Below are 18,614 nucleotides of genomic sequence, written 5' to 3'. Positions count from 1 at the left end.
AAATTTCTGACTTAGGAAGAAGTTGGTATTCTAGAATGCACTTAGGAAAGAATTTTAGGAAAATATTTAGGAAAGCTCCACCCCTGTCCTAAGTACGTTGTTAAGAATAGCAAACTGCAAGCATCGTGATAGGCGCGCTTGTCAGTCATTGCGCGCACATGTACTTTGATGCGCGAAATGAGCGTGAGAAAGGGGACATGCCACGCACACGTGTATTTGACCCTACGTCATAGTAATATGCGATTGTCATTGGCAGACATCAGTTAGTTCCTTATGATACGGCATTTCGTATTGGCTTAGGAAAGGACGTGGGCGGGAATAAGGATGGCCTAATTTGCATTAAGAAGTGCCTAGGAAGAAATTTCAGAATACCAATTTTGTCTTTCCTAGGCACTTCCTAAGTTTCTGACTTAGGAAGAAACTTAGGAAGAAACTTAGGAAGATTTTCAGAATACCACCCTTGATTTATACCTATTTCATAGGTGTGCATGAGGACGAAGATTAACTGTTATCAGTACCTAATAACTCAGAACCACTAAATGTTCATGTGAATCATTACAATGCGCAAACAATTAAAACTCACATACTAGAATTAATGTACTTGATAAATCTCATGAATGCCATTAATAATTTTGTGGTTTTCTGTTAAAGGCACATAGACCCGGTGGTTTAGTCGAATGCGTACATGGGCGCACGGCGTAAGTTTCCTACAGAGACCTATGCTATCGACTCCTCTTTAGCGCTTAAATTACGCTTTGACCCATTTCCATAAGTCCGAAGAAGTCTGATCCACTGTAGTCAGTGGTCCGATCACAGTTCGGCTCATGATTTGGCTGATGATGAAAGCTTTAGCAAACTTCTTCTGTGACGTCATACTAAGAAGAATGCACCCTGGCATCACTGCAGACTGCGTGATGCGCAGAGAAGACAACAAAAGCAACGTTACCTAGCAACACCTACGCACTTTACTCTTGATGACAGCTCAACTTCGGCAATCTTCGTATCAATGTTAACGGTGATTTGCACTATCATCCAACAGCGCCCCCGCAACTTCCCGGTCTACGCACCTTTAACAAAAGTTTTAGCTGTGATACAGATATTTTTGACACAAAATAAAAAACAGATAAACAAGAGTATTTCTTAGCCTGGTGGTTTCCTTTAATTTCCAGTCTGCTACACGAGTGCAAAAAAGCTTGCAGAGAAGGAAGCTCTAGTGCTTCTCACAGACGGGAAACCGACTGGACTGATGATAACCTAGGATATTCTTAGCATCATTCAATGTCCTACTATCTGCCTTGAAGGGCTTCTCTGACGTCGATGAGCACGGGGCTGCGGTTGAGATGGGTGCCAAAAGAGAAGCAGTTTCCCCCTCCACCGATGACGAGGATGCAGCTCTCTTCCGGCCGCCAGTGACTGGTGTGATTGTGAAGCATGAGGGGGTACTCCACGTCAAGCTGTAGTGGGTGGGGCAATGAAGACAGATAACAAAGGAACATGTCGCGTAGTTACTTCCCAATGTCTACACAGGGGAGTTTCACTTCATTTCATTTTGTTTTCTTTCATTTTCAACACATAATTGATTACAACATTTGAATACACATATACTAATGACACAACAATGCAATGAAAAACAAACTATGAACAATAATACAAGTTTGTAATTTCAAGACAGTACAGAAAAAAATGGTAGGAAATGGAGGGGACTGCTGAAAAGCAGAGCTTGTAGTCTGCAGTCCCCTCATAAAAAAACTAGTTACAAAATTGATGAAACAAGGTACTTATAACTGATGTCAAATCCCAACCGACTGCTGATTTACTGTGTTCTGGACATGTCTACCCTGAACAACACCCAGTCAAAATGTGTTGCTTCTTGTAAAGCAATCAGCAATACTTTCCCACAAAGCATATCTGTTCTGAGATTATTTCTGAGAAACATTTTCTTTTTATGTTTCTTTCAAGACCTCTGCTTTTTTCAGACCCATTTTCATGGTGAGAATCTTATCTGTGAAATCAACATTTTGGTCTCTTAAAGGACAAGTTCACCTTCATAGACATATAGATTGAGAGAGCAATATTAGTAGAACACAACAGTAAAATTTTGATGAAAATCAGACAATTTGTCCAAAAGCTATGAATTTTTGAAGTTTAAGTGTGGCCATCACTGGATGAGAAGACTACTACCGTGATGTCATATGTGTAGAACAATATAAAGAAAATATAAAGAAACTTCAACATATTTGCACTTTTCTCGCATAATAAAAGAGGAACACATTTCAGTCTTCCACTGATGTGTTCTACTGATATTACTGCATTCACTCGATCCACATGTATATTAAGATGAACTTGTCCTGTTAATAAATGTGTTTCTCACAAATAAAAGATAGAATGCAGTTCAACGTTATTGACAAATATTTCAACCTAAAATCTCACAAGAGGAATAAATCATATTATGCCGCTAGTTGAGATAATACAATACACCCATCTGATACCCTATATCTCATCTACTGACCTGCAAGTCTATGGATTGCACAGAACCTGTTGTGAGATCGACAACGGTGAGTGAGGGTGGGGTGCTGTGTGTCGGATTGACCCCACCCACAAGGATAAGCTGGTCATGCACAATGTGTGCGGTGTGGGAGTACCTGCATCAGGTGAGAGTGAAAGAAAGCATCAATAAAATATCACTTGATAATATCAAGAAATAATCATACATTTCATTCAAACAGATTTCTATCAATTTTCTGCAATGACAACTTGCTTTTAGAAAACATGAACAAAACTGATGTCTCGGAATGTCCTGCAAGTCTCAAAAGTCCAGGTTAAAGAATCTACAGCAATTGGTAGTGAGAAAACAAATGATCAGAGCCAGAATACTGAAGTAAGCACAAAGAACAGATTACATTAATATCATAATACTGCAATGAAACTCGGGTGGTATACTTCTTAAAACATTGTAAATGCTCTGAAAGGGATTCATGTGGTCACTTGATATCGCTCACATAGAAGAGATGACTCTGCCAGTGCAGCTTCTGAACCTGATCAGATGTCATAGCACAGAATTCACAGGGAAATGAGACCTGGGCTCTGTTGCATGTAAGTTGAGAATAAACGCAAGTCAGAAAATCAAGCATAAGACTCTGAATACTCAATTCTGAGTGGCTGATACCTGATCTATGTTTGATTTTCTGACTCATGTTTGATTGCAGCTTTTTATGCAGCAGGGCCCTGGTTCTCACACAGATGCGTAGGTTATACATGAAGATGGAAAATGATTTAGAATCAACCAAAAGGCACTATAAGATTCTCACCTTGGGGGCAAAGCAGGACTGGTATTCAGTTTTTGTAATGACAGGCTCTGAAGGTTAATAACCACTACAGAACTGAGAGGGGTGCAGCCGTGCCCCAGACCACCAGCTACCACCACACAAGAGTCACCCCATGCGGTGGCTGTGTGGGAGTGTCTTGCCTCAAAGCTGCTCTCCTCAAAATTGAGCTGGAAGGAGAAGAGAACAAGAATTTTAAAGTTGATATTCACAGACACTACCTTAATTCTATTAGGCTATTTAGTGACAATGTACCATTTCCAATCGTTCCTGAATATTTCTTTTAATGAATAACCATTTATCAAAACAAACAGGCTTGTAGAAACTTTACAAGTAAATGTCAAGTATTGTTCAGTTCAGAAGTCATAAATAATCATTAATATCCATGAAATCAATGATCTTGTCCTATGTGTAGATACCCATTATTGTCTGAGGATGGTCAAGATAAAACACAACATCTGCAATGACTTCAAGTTTGACTTCTGATCAACAAAACACTAAATCCCCTTTCCTCTGTTCTTTGTCCATCAATACATTCAAGGTGGACTATCAAAATATGATAAACTTTTGACGATTAAGACATACATACCAGGAATTGCAACAATATCTGTATTGATAAAGTGACAGCTAGCATGAGTAAAATATACATTAGGTCCCTCTAAAGAAACTCTCATTTGCACAAGACTTTTACCTCTTTCCACATCAACGACCCAATGTCCATCAGCCAAGTGTCACCCAAGGGGGTACCATCAACGTCACGCCCCCCGATCAAACACACCCTCTCCATTCCCTCCAGCGACACTGCTGATGCTGTATGCCGCCACCTGGCACAGGGAGCAGCGTCCGCACCTGGCGGTGTCAGAGGTTGCAGGGAGTACTCTGGGGGCCATGTGGCACCAGACAGTGTCAGGAGGTAGGCGTCCGTGCAGGGCTTGGCCGGTGAAGTTCGGCCCCCAAACACAAGGAACCTGCCGTCGGGGAGAGCTGTGAGGCTGTGGTGCATTCTGGGACCTGCAGAATAATTCAACACAACTTTTGTCATCAGCTATTTGTGGATGGCAATGACATGACAGAGAAAGTATTGATCCATTCTATGTAATATCAAGTCTTCAACACAAACTGTTCTATACTAATAGATTTTCAAAATACATAAAGGTGCTGATCAAAGTGAAGTGCTCAACCATAATCAGCCTCTATTGTTACTTTCATCAAATCATATCCCCTCAAGCAGACATAAGATTTTTTTTTTTCATAAGTTATTTTTTACAGTTTGCTTAAAGTGAAATTCTGTGAAATTTTCAGTTTCACTTACCCGGGTTACCTTGACTCAATATGACCCAAATGGTAGATATATGACTGAACACGATTCCTCTATAGAATTATTTGAAATATTCTGATCCTGAGGTATTTGGAAACATGCTGTATCCATTTGTCTAAACATTGAAGGAAATTTGACATATTGCTTCCAGTTGTACTGCACACTCGTTCATCTAAATTTTGACAACAAATGCATTCAATTTTGTAAACATTGACGGGAATTAGACATATTGCTTCTGGTGTTACTACACACTAGTTGATCTAAATTTTGACCACTTATTGCCAAAATGAAGTATCAAAAAGATTTTGAAGGCAAGTAAAAGAGGGCATCAGCCTTATGACACTTTGGAAACCTGCTAGTCTTTGGGATTGGATTTGTCACAAAATCCCTTTCTCTCCCTCACCTAGTGATGCCGCACCAGACTTTGGACAAAGTGTCCCGACCTTTCTCTTTGACATATCGATCAACCTCAGCTCATCCAGTCTCCCGTGGCAACCATCATGGTCACCAAAGCCACCCACGACAAGAACATTGTCTGTGCCTGGCACCTGTGCGCTGGCATGCGAAAACTGCTTCAGACACGTTGAGGACTGCAAATCAGACCAGAGGGGGAGGAAGGATGGCGTTAGTAGCAGCTGGCTCTCCTCACTGGAATTGCTGACTTTTGTTGGACTATTGATATCTGTACATCAGTGCAAAGAAAGGCAATAGGATTAATGAAGACATTGCTGATGATGATAACAATTAAATCAGTAAAAATAATGATAATGGTACAATTTTTGGGCTAACAATTTTGAGCGCTCGGTCGCGAAAGATGACTTCTATATGCTTTTAATTTTGCAGACTGTCATGACAATTGAGCAAGCACTCAAAAACAGCTTACTGCCGCACACTGCTAAGGGATATGGCAGCACATTCTACGGTAAAAGGCAACTTGTTCCTATGATAACAGCATACTCAATCATGCTACAGGACTAGTGAATGTGTATAAAACTACAAATAACAAAGCAATTACATCCCTACAATATACCTACCTTGAAATCAATGATTTAAAATAATATTACATATAACGAGCACAAAGTTCACAATTTTATTTTCCCACTAGCTTATGTTGCACGAAGTGCATGAAAATGTCAATTTTTACAGTATTACATCATTTATATTCAAATACTCACAGATTAATGTCTACGTACTGAACACATGTCTGTCTTCTTATGAGCTATTTCTGATATGCAAAGTATGAAATTAGCAGACGTCACCACAACGCAAGTGAAAGATGACAGACCAAACGGATTATTGAGTTACATGTAAGTTCAGAAAGTACTTACCAGGGAAAAGCTTGTCTCTGGCTGCAGCACAATCTCCATTGAAGGCAGCTACCACCACGTAATGAACACACTTTAGATGCCATTCCTTCACAAAACAGGTTCACAAATAAAAACAAATTCTGCTTAACGAGATGCACCCAGCACATTGTGATACACCACAGCGATCCTCTGCAACAAAATTGTGATACTTTAATGCCACTGGACAGAGCTCTTTACTTCAAACCTATTTTTCACTGATAAAAGTCATGGAAGGTTTTAGCTTGTTTATTTGTTTGTTTTTCCTAGGGGTGCATGGGACTCGATCAAGAAAATATGGCAAACGGATATAGTGCTCTTACTTTGCAAAAGGAAACTAAAGTACATCAGAGTACAGGGAAGAACAAAATACACAAAATACACAAAAAGAAATGATGTGCACCAAAACATCTTAAAATAGAATCAAGCAGTAAATAAACATGTCTTGTCACAAGTTGGCAGAATACTTATACTTAGTACAGGCATTTGAATTTCATATGATTTTCGGTGATCCTTGTTTGCAGAAAGGTTCATTGTACAAATGAAAAAAAAAATACTGCCCTAATATTGTTCAGGTTCACATGCACACCAGCAGCAACAAAACATAGCAACAAGATATAAATTGTACCAAGCCATCAATCCTATTCTCTTGGCCTTGGAAGACAATCATAGAGCTTTCAACCCACCTCAAATTCATCAAACAGCTCGATTGCTTCGATGCGCTCCCTCTCAGCACTTGTCAGAACCTGGGAGTAATACTGGTACATATTGATTGCACTGGAGTCTTGCCATCCCTGCATGATGAAAAAAGTGAAAACAACAACAAACTTTGGAATTAGTTCACATTTTAATGTCGTATTTGATTGCATGTCCATGAACACTCTCAAGCAGGCTATATTAATCTGTTGAGGACGAGTCCCAAGTATACTCGGGCAGGTGTCTATGGGAAATGTATGTTGTAGCAAAATCAGTCTGTCCTCAACAGGTTAACATTCAAGCATTCAATGTACATCAAATTCTAGGAGATATCACACACAGAACTGTCACATGGCCTTCTTCTTCTTGCTTATGAGGCAGCAGCATCTAAGTAATGTCCTTCAGTTGTTGTAGCCAAATTACAGTCTGTAGAGTAGGGTGTGTCAGGTCCATGTTGTCAGGAGGTCGGAGATCAGGGCACTCACTCAAGATGTGTTGAGCAGTCTGTTCTGGTGCACCACACTGGCAAGCTGCTGACGGGCGTAGCCCCCAACGATGCATGGCTGCATTGAAACGCCCAACTCCTGTTCGAATCCGATTTAGAGACACCCACTCACTCCTTGGGAGGTTTGCTCCTGGGGGGACAGATGTATCGGGCGTGACAACGAGTTGGGCAGGTCGTTGGGTGTCTTCCCAGCTTGTTCTCCATGTCTGACAGATGTTGAAGTCTGATCCTCTCAGCGTTGCTGCATGGCGGGAGAAAGGGCGGCGAGACTTCAGTCGCTGATGCCGCTGACCCAGAGTCACAGAGCCCTCAACTACGTCGTGGAGGAGGTCGTCCGGGTTGCTGGAGGCCGTGGTTACCAGCCTATGTGTGTGATGTTCTCGGCGCATGGGGGCAGGAGCGATGCCTGAGAGAACAGGTAGGAATTCTGTTGGTGTAGGCCGGAGACATCCTGTTATTAATCTCATGGTGTCATTCAGAACTGAGTCAAGTTTCTTGGTGTGAGAGCTCCTGCACCACGCAGGGGAGGCGTATTCCGCGGCACTGTATACCAGTGCTAGCGCACTAGTGCGGAGAGTGGTTGCACTGGCACCCCATTTTGAGCCTGCAAGTCGGTGAAGGAGGTTGTTCCTTGAAGACACTTTTGCACTTATGGCCTTGAGTTGTTCCTTGTAGGTCAGCTGCCTATCCAACTTCACTCCAAGGTAGGTTGGTGTAGCATTGTATGGAAGAGGTGTTCCATCAAGAATGACACTGAGTTGCCGATTAGCCTCCTTGGTGTTCAGGTGGAAGGCTGTTACCGTTGTCTTGGACATGCTAATCTTGAGTCTCCAGATCCTGAAGTACTTCGCGATTTGCGACATATCTGCAGTGAGGGTATTCTCTACATTTGACCAGGCTCTGTCAGAGTGAAGAAGGGCAAGGTCATCTGCATAGCCATACTGTCGTGAGGTTGTGAAGGGGATGTCACTGATGTATATGTTGAAGAGCAAGGGGGATAGTACAGAGCCTTGAGGAACTCCATTCCGCAGTTGGCGTGGTCTGCTGGACTGTCCATCACTACAGTCTTCAGAACGAACCTCCTGTTGGCTAGAATGTTGCAGAGGAACCTCACCATGTGGCGATCAGGGATTGTCTTTAATAATTTCAGAGTCAGACCCTGGTGCCACACAGTGTCGTAGGCTGCAGTGAGGTCGACAAAGATGGCGCCAGCTTTGTGATTCTTCTCAAAGCTGTCTTCGATGTCATTGGTCAGCTTGACAATTTGGTGGACTGTACTCCGACCATGGCGGAAGCCCGCTTGTTCATCTGGTAATTGTGGGTCAATCACAGGTTCTATCCTCGCCAGAAGGAGACGTTCCAGAAGCTTGTAAGGGACACAGAGAAGGGAGATTGGTCTGTAGCTCTTGGGGTCATCAACTGGTTTGTTTGGTTTTGGGAGAGCAATTACAGTGGCTTTTCTCCATATCTTAGGGATGACTTGGTTGGTGAAACAGCAAGAATAGAAATCTGTTAACCACTTCTGACATTTGACCCCGCAATGAATAAGGAATTCCGGTGGGATGTTGTCCGGACCTTGGGCCTTTCCACTCCTAAGTAGGGCTAAAGCATTAGCTAACTCCTCCTAAGAGAAGGGGGCCGACAACCATCCATCCACTCCCGGGGCCTGCCATAGGTTGGTAGTCTCCTGTTTCACAGATCGAGTGTGGGCCTTGTCACAGTCCTTGAATCGCCCATTGCTAACAAGTTGTTCCGCGATGGAGTTGGCTGACACAGGACATGTTCTAGGTTTGGTACTGTTTCCAGTGAGGCGTTTGAGAGTCTTCCAAGCAACTCTGCTAGAGTGAGTGAAGTCTATCCCTTGCACGGTTTCTTCCCAACATTTACGACGCTTCCTGTCTAGACAATCAGTCAGTTCTGAGGCTTTGGTGGAAGCCAAGTCTCCAGGTTCAGATCGCAAGAACTGGTTGTAGATAGCATCACATTCTTCATCCCAGGTGGGGATGTAGTGTCGGCGAAAACCGCGCGGGATGGAATTCGTTGCTGCCTTGATAAGTATATTGCAGAAGTCTGAGTAGGCTTGGTCGGTGCCACGGGGAGTTGGTGGAGGGAGATTGCATACGGCTTCATCTACCAAGTTCGAGAATTTTTCCAGTCAGCCTTGCGGAAATTCAAACGCTTAACAGGCTGTCACATGGCCCATCTCATATGTGTAGTGATATAGAGACCACAAAACTATGGTTACATGGAGTGTTGGAGAACGGAACAGGTCTGTGTATTTTATGGCTGCAAAGCCCACTATAACAAGGAAAAGTAAAAATTACGCGGTGCGTAATATATGTCCCCGCCGGAAGTTTAAATCTTTGGACTGGCATCAATGAGTTTGTTGCAGCTAAAGATTATTTACTCCTGTAAGTGGTATTTTGTGATTACTGTACAGTGTCATAACAAGCAGTTGATATTTAGTTATAATAAAGTGGAAAGGTACACGTCTTCAATGGAGCTATATCCTGTAATAAAAAGAATGCTTCTTACAAGGTAAGTGAAATTATGTAATACATTGTATAATCTGTGCAGACAAATAGGAGAAAAGATGTTAATGGGATAAGATTGAAGTGTAGAAGTCTTGAAGCCCTCACCTAGTGCCATCACATAAAGCAAACGGAATCGAAATCGGGTTAGAAATGGTGAAGGAGTAGCATTTTGTAGCAAAATGTACAATATACTGTAGGTCAAAGGTCAAGGTCAAAGGTCACAACTGAAATTCTGTGTACAGTTTCAAAGCTCCCATGTAGTGCTATCATATAAAGCAAACAGAATCAAAATTGGCTCATAAATGACAGAGAAGTAGCAAATTGAACATTTTGATCACACATGGACGCACACACATACACACATACACACGGACACACACACACACGGACACACACACGTACGGAGCCTGTTTCATAGTCCCCTGCTCGAACTCAATCAGCGGGGACAATAACCACAAATTGTGACTGCCTCTTTAGCCTCTGATAAATTTTGTTATCTCACTTACAAGCTACACACATGCAGAGCTTTCAAAGACATTCAGACATGCACAAACACAAGCACATTTACACACACACACACACCCATACACACGTGCACACAAACCCATGCTCACACCGTTTATTGAACCCACTTGTGCTCTTTTACATTTAACTCTTATCCATGAACTTTTCTTCTGTAGTACATGTGTCTTTACTGAAAGATCATTTCATGTATTTTACAGTCATACAAGAGACATTCAAGTCTGCTGCAAGAACGAGGGTCAATATTTCTTGCTAACAACCTGTCCAGCAGTTTAGCCAAGCTATTAAAAAACATGAACTATTTACCTGTTGGATGTATCTGGCGCAGTGTTTCTCCATGGTGCTGTAAGTCTGGATTGCATTCAGCGGTGAGTTGAGCTTTATGAAGTGCTGCTGCCTGTAAGAAAGAAAGGAAGAAGAGGACAGAAGTAAAAGAAATTTGCTATCTATCCTTGATACTGTGACTACTTCCAATCAATTCAAAACATGACAGTGACATCTCGTGTTTTATGATAGTTCTGGGAGGAAGCAGTCTACAGTGCAGTGAATTCTGCTCACTAAGACCATGCAAGGGAAACAGAAAAATTGTCTTCAAATGAGCATGTCTTTTTGACAATGCAGATTCTTTCACACACATAAACAGTCTCACACATAAACACAAAACACAAACACACACATCGAATTCTAAGAGGAAAACAACATGAAGTGGTATACTGTAAAAGTGGATATTTTTGCGCGACTAATTTTTCGCGCTTGGCTGGGTAAGAAGAGGTTCGCGTGTTTTTAATTCCGCGGAATCAAGACATCACGCACAGGAACATATGGCAAGCTAAAATATTTGCGTGCTTTTATTTTCGCGCTGGTTTCTGGTTGTGCGAAACGCGCGAAAATTTCAACACCGCAAAAAATTTGCACTTTTACAGTACTGTATAAGCTGTTATTTTCGCGTACAGATATTTTCTTGAATTAGAGGGTCACAGACATTTTCGCGAGATGTTGTTTTCGCGAATTGACACCAATGCTATTATACATGTATTGTTACCCCAGTGCATGGTGAAATTTTCGCGTGTTGTTAAATTCGCAATCCAACTGTGATTCGCGAAATTCGCGAAAATTAAACCCTCACGAATATAACTGCTTATACAGTAAATGAGCTGCTAGGCTTTATAGACAGGTGTTTTTTATTGCTTGATCTCTCCAGTAGGCATGATTGCATAAATTCCAACATTTCCCTATTCATGAGATTTTACATCATCATGTGAAAGACTTTTGGTGTCAGCATGTTCCTTGACAAATCTGTCTCCTTGTGCGGCAGTTATGAGCTGAACTGCTCATTGACATTCTCTTTAACGCATGTACATGGTAACTTCGAGTATTACACAGAAAGAACACAGAGAAATCCTTCTCGGCAAATACAGTGGAACCTCATGTAACGAGGTTGGATATAGCAAGATACCTGCTACAAGATAATTTTGCAGGTTCCATTCCTTTTATATTCTTTTGTTTTTATCCCTCATAAAGAAAGCAAATTTCAAAGGTTCAAAGGAGTACATTATAACAAGATTCCCCGGTACAATGTGTTAAACAAAATTGAAGAAACACCTTGTCATCATGTTACTTTTCGAAGAAACTTTTCGCAAAATCTAATGAACCTTCAGGGATTCTGCATCTATAGCCCCAAAACATTTGAGAAAGAACTTGGAAAAGCAATACATTGTACGTACACAAGGAATGATTTCAGCACCCTTGACATGGAGGCATTCAGACAAAGAAATTTCACAAGCTTTCCAAAACAATACTTACATCACTATTCCAAAAGGATCATGCGGCTGCACCTGAGGCAAAAGAGAGAACAAAAGGGCATATCCTTTGATATTTAGGAGGGCATTGCACTTATATATGTTGAGAGGGAAAGGACTTCTCTAGCAAGACAATGAATATATTCCTACACAATTGGGGGGGGGGGGGGTGTTGTCGTGAGAAAGAGGAGGATAAACAAGTAGAGAAATGAAATGGGGACACAGATGAAATGATAGCAAAACTGGCTATAGCAATTGCTTCAGATTTCTCACCTGTTCATATGAAAGAAACAAGCCATTTGGGAATGTCTTCCCAGCCCAGTTGATGAGAGCATCTGAGCTGTCAAAAGAAGAAAAGGAAGGATGTACACTGCTACTCACAGTCGATTGAGGATTTCTTGTCCCTCAAGTGAGGACACTACCAGAACCAACACAATAAAGAAGGGGCTAAATAGTGGCTGATATAGTTGCTAAACTACTGATAGCTTCACAGCAAAATTTCAGATCGTCTTGTGATAAAAAAATTATCACCAACACTCTCACAAACATGACTTCACAATGACACTGACTTCCTTTGTTGATTATTTGACATTCAGAGCAATTGATACATATCATTCCACAATCATTTCCAAATAGAAATGAGAAATTTGTGATTTTTTGGTGTCTGTACTGGGCTAACAACTGCCATTTAAGATAAAGAAAGACAGAGTGAAAATGAGAAGGCTATGATGAAGAAGACACGTTCATTTAAAGGCACATGTAAACCCAGGCTGGACACTAACCCATTTTTTCTACTGATCCAACCTGTCTGGGAGACCAGTAGGCCCCAGTTTTTCCATTTCTTACTGGTCCATTCTTGAAAAAGTTACTGGTCCGACAGTGATTTTTACTGGTCCTGGACTGTCGGCCAGTGCCAGTGTGCAGCGTTGCATATACATATTAAGTGATACTTTCTACATGAGTTATCATTTGACACTACAATAATACAGAAACATGATCTTCTATCCCTTGCTGCCAGACACTTCACAGATTTTATGGCATAATCACCTGGGTGTGTCTATGTACGTTATCACACACTCTGATAAAAGTAGAGTTGGCAGGGTGAAGTCAAGTCCTATCCTATGAAGAACGTCCTCCAATGTCCGCAGGTTCTTTAGGTCCACTCCGAGCAGATGGTACTTGTTGGACGAAATGCAGAGACCTTTATATACAGAGAGAGAATATGGAGGATCATAAAAGTCACCACAAGAAAACTAGATTTCACTGGGTGAGAAAGCTAAGGGCATTAAGATGCAAATAATGCCATAGGTTATGGGAACCTTAAAGGGATCGTATGATTTTGGTTGAGACCTAACTCCGGGTTTCTAACATTTTTTGGTGAGATAATGAGAAACCTCTTTTAAAATGTGAAAGCCCATGCAATTCCAAGAGGAATTCAATGTTCATTTGATGAAAATTGGTTTTGAAATGGCTGAGATATCCAAAAACAGAGCAATCCTAATAAAAGGTGGGACCCACCTTTTATTAAGACAGCTATGTTTTATTTTGTTTTCTGATGTCTCAGCCATTCCAAAACAGATTTTCATCGAATAAACTTTGAATTCATCTTAGAATGGTATGCTCTGTAATATTTCATAAGTGGTTTCTTGGTAGCTTACAAAAAGTTGAAAGTCCAATCCTCACCTCAACCAATACTAAACCATCCCTTAAAGGCCCTTATCTTACTCAACCAATGATTTGACTTTGCCACCGAGATGAGTTAGTGCAGAGAGGCCAAGATTTGAGAGGAGCTAGGGGTGAGATTTTGTGGTGCTTTTGAGCCACCCAAGGGAGGGAAGCATCCGAGAGGGGGATGGGTGTCAGAGTGGGGTGTATATCTGAGGGTATGTTGCAGAAAATTCACCTATTATCTCACCAATATCACTGGCATGCACATCATGAAAGATGGGGTTGTGGAGTTGCGTTTGGAGCTCAGGCGTGGTGGCGATTAGAGCAGCTTTCCTCGCGACAAGTTGTGGGAAATCAACCTCGTAGAACGATGTCACGGATAGGGCGCCCTCATGGTGGAGACGGAAGTACGTGGAGTCAAAGCCAGCACCAAGGGAAATGATCTGACCAATGGATGCATATTAAAAACAGATGTGATCAAAATCAAATCTAGAGTTCACTCAATCACCATCACAATTTGAACTCCGATCTCCCTTTCTTGTCTAAAGGAGATCCTCATCATAAGCCACACAACAGCAAGATCACACATGTAGAATAATTTTCATGTTTTAACTGTCATATATTGCACATCATTCTATAAAGAACATCAAACATTAGGATTTCCAAAAAGAGAGAAAGCTGAAAGAGCTTGCTTAGAGAAATGACACAATGCTAATAGCTCAAGCTGTTGGCTTCCATGTGGTCTATTCTTTGATATGAAGTATACTGCCATGATATGAATAAACAGGGTTAAAGTTGAAGGAAATTAGTTCATATGAGCCTGATGACAACTGCAATTGTCTACATATGTGTTTTCTCCTGGTGTAACATAAGTGGAGAAGTTATGAACTGGTAGGCAAAACAAAATGAAACACCACTGCAGATAACAGATAACGGTTCAATCATTAATCATTGTGCAACTTATCACTGTTAGCATACATTATATTCATTTGAAACCACTGGAACCCAGGGATGACATTGCAGTTGACTTACCAAACAACCAAAAGAGTATCAACTCAGCTTACCGGTAAGTGTTTTTGGTGGTCTTGCTGCATTGTGTATTCATTTTCAGTTGTTTCTGATTTCAGTTTTCCTCATATATGCTGATATAACAAAATGTTTTTTGTTTTTGTTTTTTTACCATACACATACATTGACACATCAAGGAGATGGCTATACTCACTTGGTTCTTCCTGTGGAGAAAAGTCTGGAGGAACTTGTGCAGAGAGTCATCGACAGCCTTGGCACGGATGAAGTAGCCTCTGTTGATGAGGGGTGCCCGCCTCGTTGCCTTGGAGACAAAGTGCTTGAGGAAGGCATCCTGGAAGTAACCAAGAGAAGCCACGGAACATTTGCTGACGATGCTGCTGTCATTCGTTCCCTGAACCTGATGAGATGGTGGAAGAGAAATAAGGCAATATTGTGAGGCAAGTGAGGAAGTAGCACTAACAAATCTGTATGCTGCTGATTTTATATGACCTTCTATTTTCTACTTTATGTGCTACACAATTTTTCAAGCTCTATTCAACCCTATGTAGCCTAATGCAGGTGGGGGGGGGGGGCTAAATAAGCCTCTTTTTTTTGGGGGGGGGGATAATCTTATATTTCATTTCAACATATTTTGAAACAAGGAAAAGTAGAAATTACGCGGTGCATAATATATGTCCTCGCCGGAAGTAGCATTTAGTAGCAAAATGTACAATATAGGTAAAAAGATCAAGGTCAAAGGTCAAAGAAGTCAAAGGTCAAAATTCTATGTAGAAGTTTTGAAGCCCTCACCTAGTGCCATCACATAAAGCAAACGGAATCGAAATTGGGTTAGAAATGGCGAAGGAGTAGCATTTTGTAGCCAATGTATAATATAGGTAAAAAATCAAGGTCAAAGGTCAAAGAAGTCAAAGGTCAAAATTCTGTGTAGAAGTTTTGAAGCCCTCACCTAGTGCCATCACTTAAAGCAAACGGAATTGAAATCGGGTTACAAATGGCGAAGGAGTAGCATTTTGTAGCAAAATGTACAATATAGGTAAAAAATCAAGGTCAAAGGTCAAAGAAGTCAAAGGTCAAAATTCTGTGTACAAGTTTTGAAGCCCTCACCTAGTGCCATCACATAAAGCAAACGGAATCGAAATCGGGTTAGAAATGGCGAAGGAGTAGCATTTTGTAGGCAATGTACAATATAGGTCAAAAATCAAGGTCAAAGGTCAAAGAAGTCAAAGGTCAAAATTCTGTGTACAAGTTTTGAAGCCCTCACCTAGTGCCATCATATAAAGCAAACGGAATCAAAATCGGGTTAGAAATGGCGAAGGAGTAGCATTTTGAAGCAAAATGTACAATATAGGTCAAAAGTCAAGGTCAAAGGTCACAACTGAAATTCTGTATAAAAGTTTCAAAGCTCCCATGTAGTGCTATCATATAAAGCAAACAGAATCAAAATCGGGTTAGAAATGGCGAAGGAGTAGCATTTTGAACATTTTGATCACACACGGACGCACGGACGGACAGACGGACAGACGGACACACACACGTACGGAGCCCGTTTCATAGTCCCCTGCTCGAACTCGTTCGGCGGGGACAATAAATTTGATGCTTTTTTTTGCTGAAATTGAATGACTTTTTTCTTTCACATCTTGCACATAATGTTGAGATCCAATTTGCAAAAACTGGGGAGATGCTTGCCAAGATATAGCACATTTTTGTTACCATGTCACTGAAAATGGCAGTTTCTAATGACTTTTCTGTCAGATGATTTTTTTCCTGGTTTTTCTCAGATTACATCCTTTTTGGTCATCACCACCTATTCTACTCTAGATAAAAAGAAACAGTGAAAAACAAGAATAAAAAACAAAGGAATACATATAGCAGTCAATAAAAACAATAGATAAGAAATTCATTTTGATACCCAATTTTTCATGTAAATTTGTTAATAAGACTAAAGAGAATATTTCAAGACAAAAAATTTGTCAATCTAAAGCTTTCCCTATACTACCTTTTTAAAAAAACGATATTCAAATTCTGCAATATGATTTATGCAAAGTATTTAATCAACACTTACTCTATTTACTGTATAATAGTAAATTTACAAACTAATAGACCGCATATCTGCAAAGAACAACAGTTCGGCACCTACACATTAATAGAAGTTTTAACAATCTTAAAAGTGAGGCACACATAAATTGTACTTACAGCTGCATCATTCTGAGTTTTCTTAAACTTGTCTCCTTTTCCTGGCATGGTCTGGACTGTAGTGTAACGTTAGAGAGGCTAGAGCTGTAAATCTGTTCACGTCATACTGGACTGTCATCAGCCCTGATTATACAAAGGAAGAAAAAAAGTAAACATTAAAGTTTAGAAGAGTTAAGGCTTGCCTAACATTTTGTTTGGGATAGCAAGGGAAGAATCGCGATGCTTTCTTTCTGTTGTTGTTGGAGGGGAGGGGCTTGTTTGAACTTGTGAACGATAGATGTAGACCTTGTCCTATATCCTTATCACTATCAGATGATTGTTTTTTCATAATGGTGAGAAATGGGAGCTCCACCGGTCCTTTTCCTTGAAGTTACTTTTCTGGAAGATCACCATAAATGATGCCAAAGATCCTCAGATCTTTGATGATGTCGCCATCACATCGCTAGCGGCAACTCACCAGCCTCACTAGCTAGCGAGCCCACCGAGCGCCACGCGGACGGACACGGCAGGTATCCACCTTCGCTCCTGCTGCTGGGCACGCACGGGGAGCTGTGGGAGCCAGCGGTGCAGCTAGCCCAAAGGTCTCAGCGGGAACGAGGGCAGTGGTACGGCGCTGGTGCTGGCGGCGTGTGGTTGGTGCCCGATGGATTGGGCTCGGCTCTCGCTTACGCTTCGAGCTGCACAGCATGTGGGTGGCGGCTGGCGGGGAAAATACAGGTGGCGATTTGGTGAAACGAGTTCTACCAACGATTACCAAACAGTTGTGAAATGACAAAGCCTGGGAGCATTCCCTCCCCCCCCCAAAAAAAAATACAGATAATTACAAAAATTTATCATGTTTACTTACTCCAAAACCTCTACTTTGTCCTTGCTGCGAAGACGTCACTTTATTGTAGTTATACATTTTCAAAGTAACGACTGGGATTAAAATCTAACCACCATCTCCATTTGTTTATCGGTCAAACTATTCGTTTCTCCACTAAGTGTTGTTATGGAGACTTGAAGGTCATTTCACATATTTATTTTCAGATATCACTTCGCAACATTAATCACTTACAATCTTTCTGCCAATTGTTGGCCTGATAGGTTCGTGTAATGAGACTTTGAAATATTAAAGTTAAAGTAAAGGTACAATTCATGTTTGATATCCAAGGCAACCATTAGCATTGTTGGCCTATTTGATTACCTGCGCGGTAGCTGCGCACTTACATATGTGTGAAACGGAAAATCAAATCGGGGCTAGCCATCCTGTAAAGTACCCTAAAAACACTGAAGGTATGTGTTCATCGTTTATTCAAACATATTAAGACAAAAATTGTATATTTAACGACTGATAGTACATGTATTTATAGATGAAGATGTATCTGAAATTGTTCGTTTAGTACTTCCTGTGACATATTTCACTGCAATGTCCAGTTGTAACAGGCTTCTGTGTATATTCAGTCCCACTCGTTTTAATTCGTGTTACGTTTATCGTTTTGTGTTTAATTTGGCAATCTAAAGATAGACTAACGTTAGGCCCTAGGTCTATCTAGATCTAGACTATACATTTTGCTCGTTGAAGAAAATATATGAAGTGTTTCCTGTTCTCATGGGTCTTGTGCCTATCATAAAATGTAGCTTGGTTCAATTTACCCCAATTTGACGGTAGCATTTGTTGCGGTTAACCAGGCCCTATTATTCC

At 41.0% G+C, this 18,614-nt stretch overlaps 1 protein-coding gene across 1 annotated transcript; it reads right to left on the bottom strand.

Moving 5' to 3' along the window:
• Positions 1-1,286: 1,286 nt before the first annotated feature.
• On the bottom strand, positions 1,287-17,618 carry LOC139720190 (tRNA wybutosine-synthesizing protein 4-like). Its single transcript, XM_071631555.1, has 14 exons — positions 17,448-17,618; positions 14,931-15,134; positions 13,956-14,151; positions 13,088-13,241; positions 12,314-12,380; positions 12,045-12,076; positions 10,548-10,638; positions 6,671-6,778; positions 5,970-6,054; positions 5,045-5,323; positions 4,015-4,334; positions 3,309-3,493; positions 2,502-2,642; positions 1,287-1,449 (listed from the first exon to the last, which is right to left on the bottom strand). Exons 1-14 carry the CDS (start codon positions 17,616-17,618, stop codon positions 1,287-1,289), a joined length of 2,196 nt encoding a protein of 731 aa, XP_071487656.1.
• Between the last annotated feature and the right edge of the window lie 996 nt (positions 17,619-18,614).

Source organism: Diadema antillarum, unplaced genomic scaffold, assembly GCF_040938485.1.
Source record: "Diadema antillarum isolate AM-2024a unplaced genomic scaffold, OU_Dant_1.0 scf00000123, whole genome shotgun sequence".
Lineage (NCBI taxonomy): Eukaryota > Metazoa > Echinodermata > Echinoidea > Diadematoida > Diadematidae > Diadema > Diadema antillarum.
The sequence above is the reverse complement of the archived record's forward strand: the minus strand, read 5'-3'. Positions and strand labels throughout refer to the sequence as shown.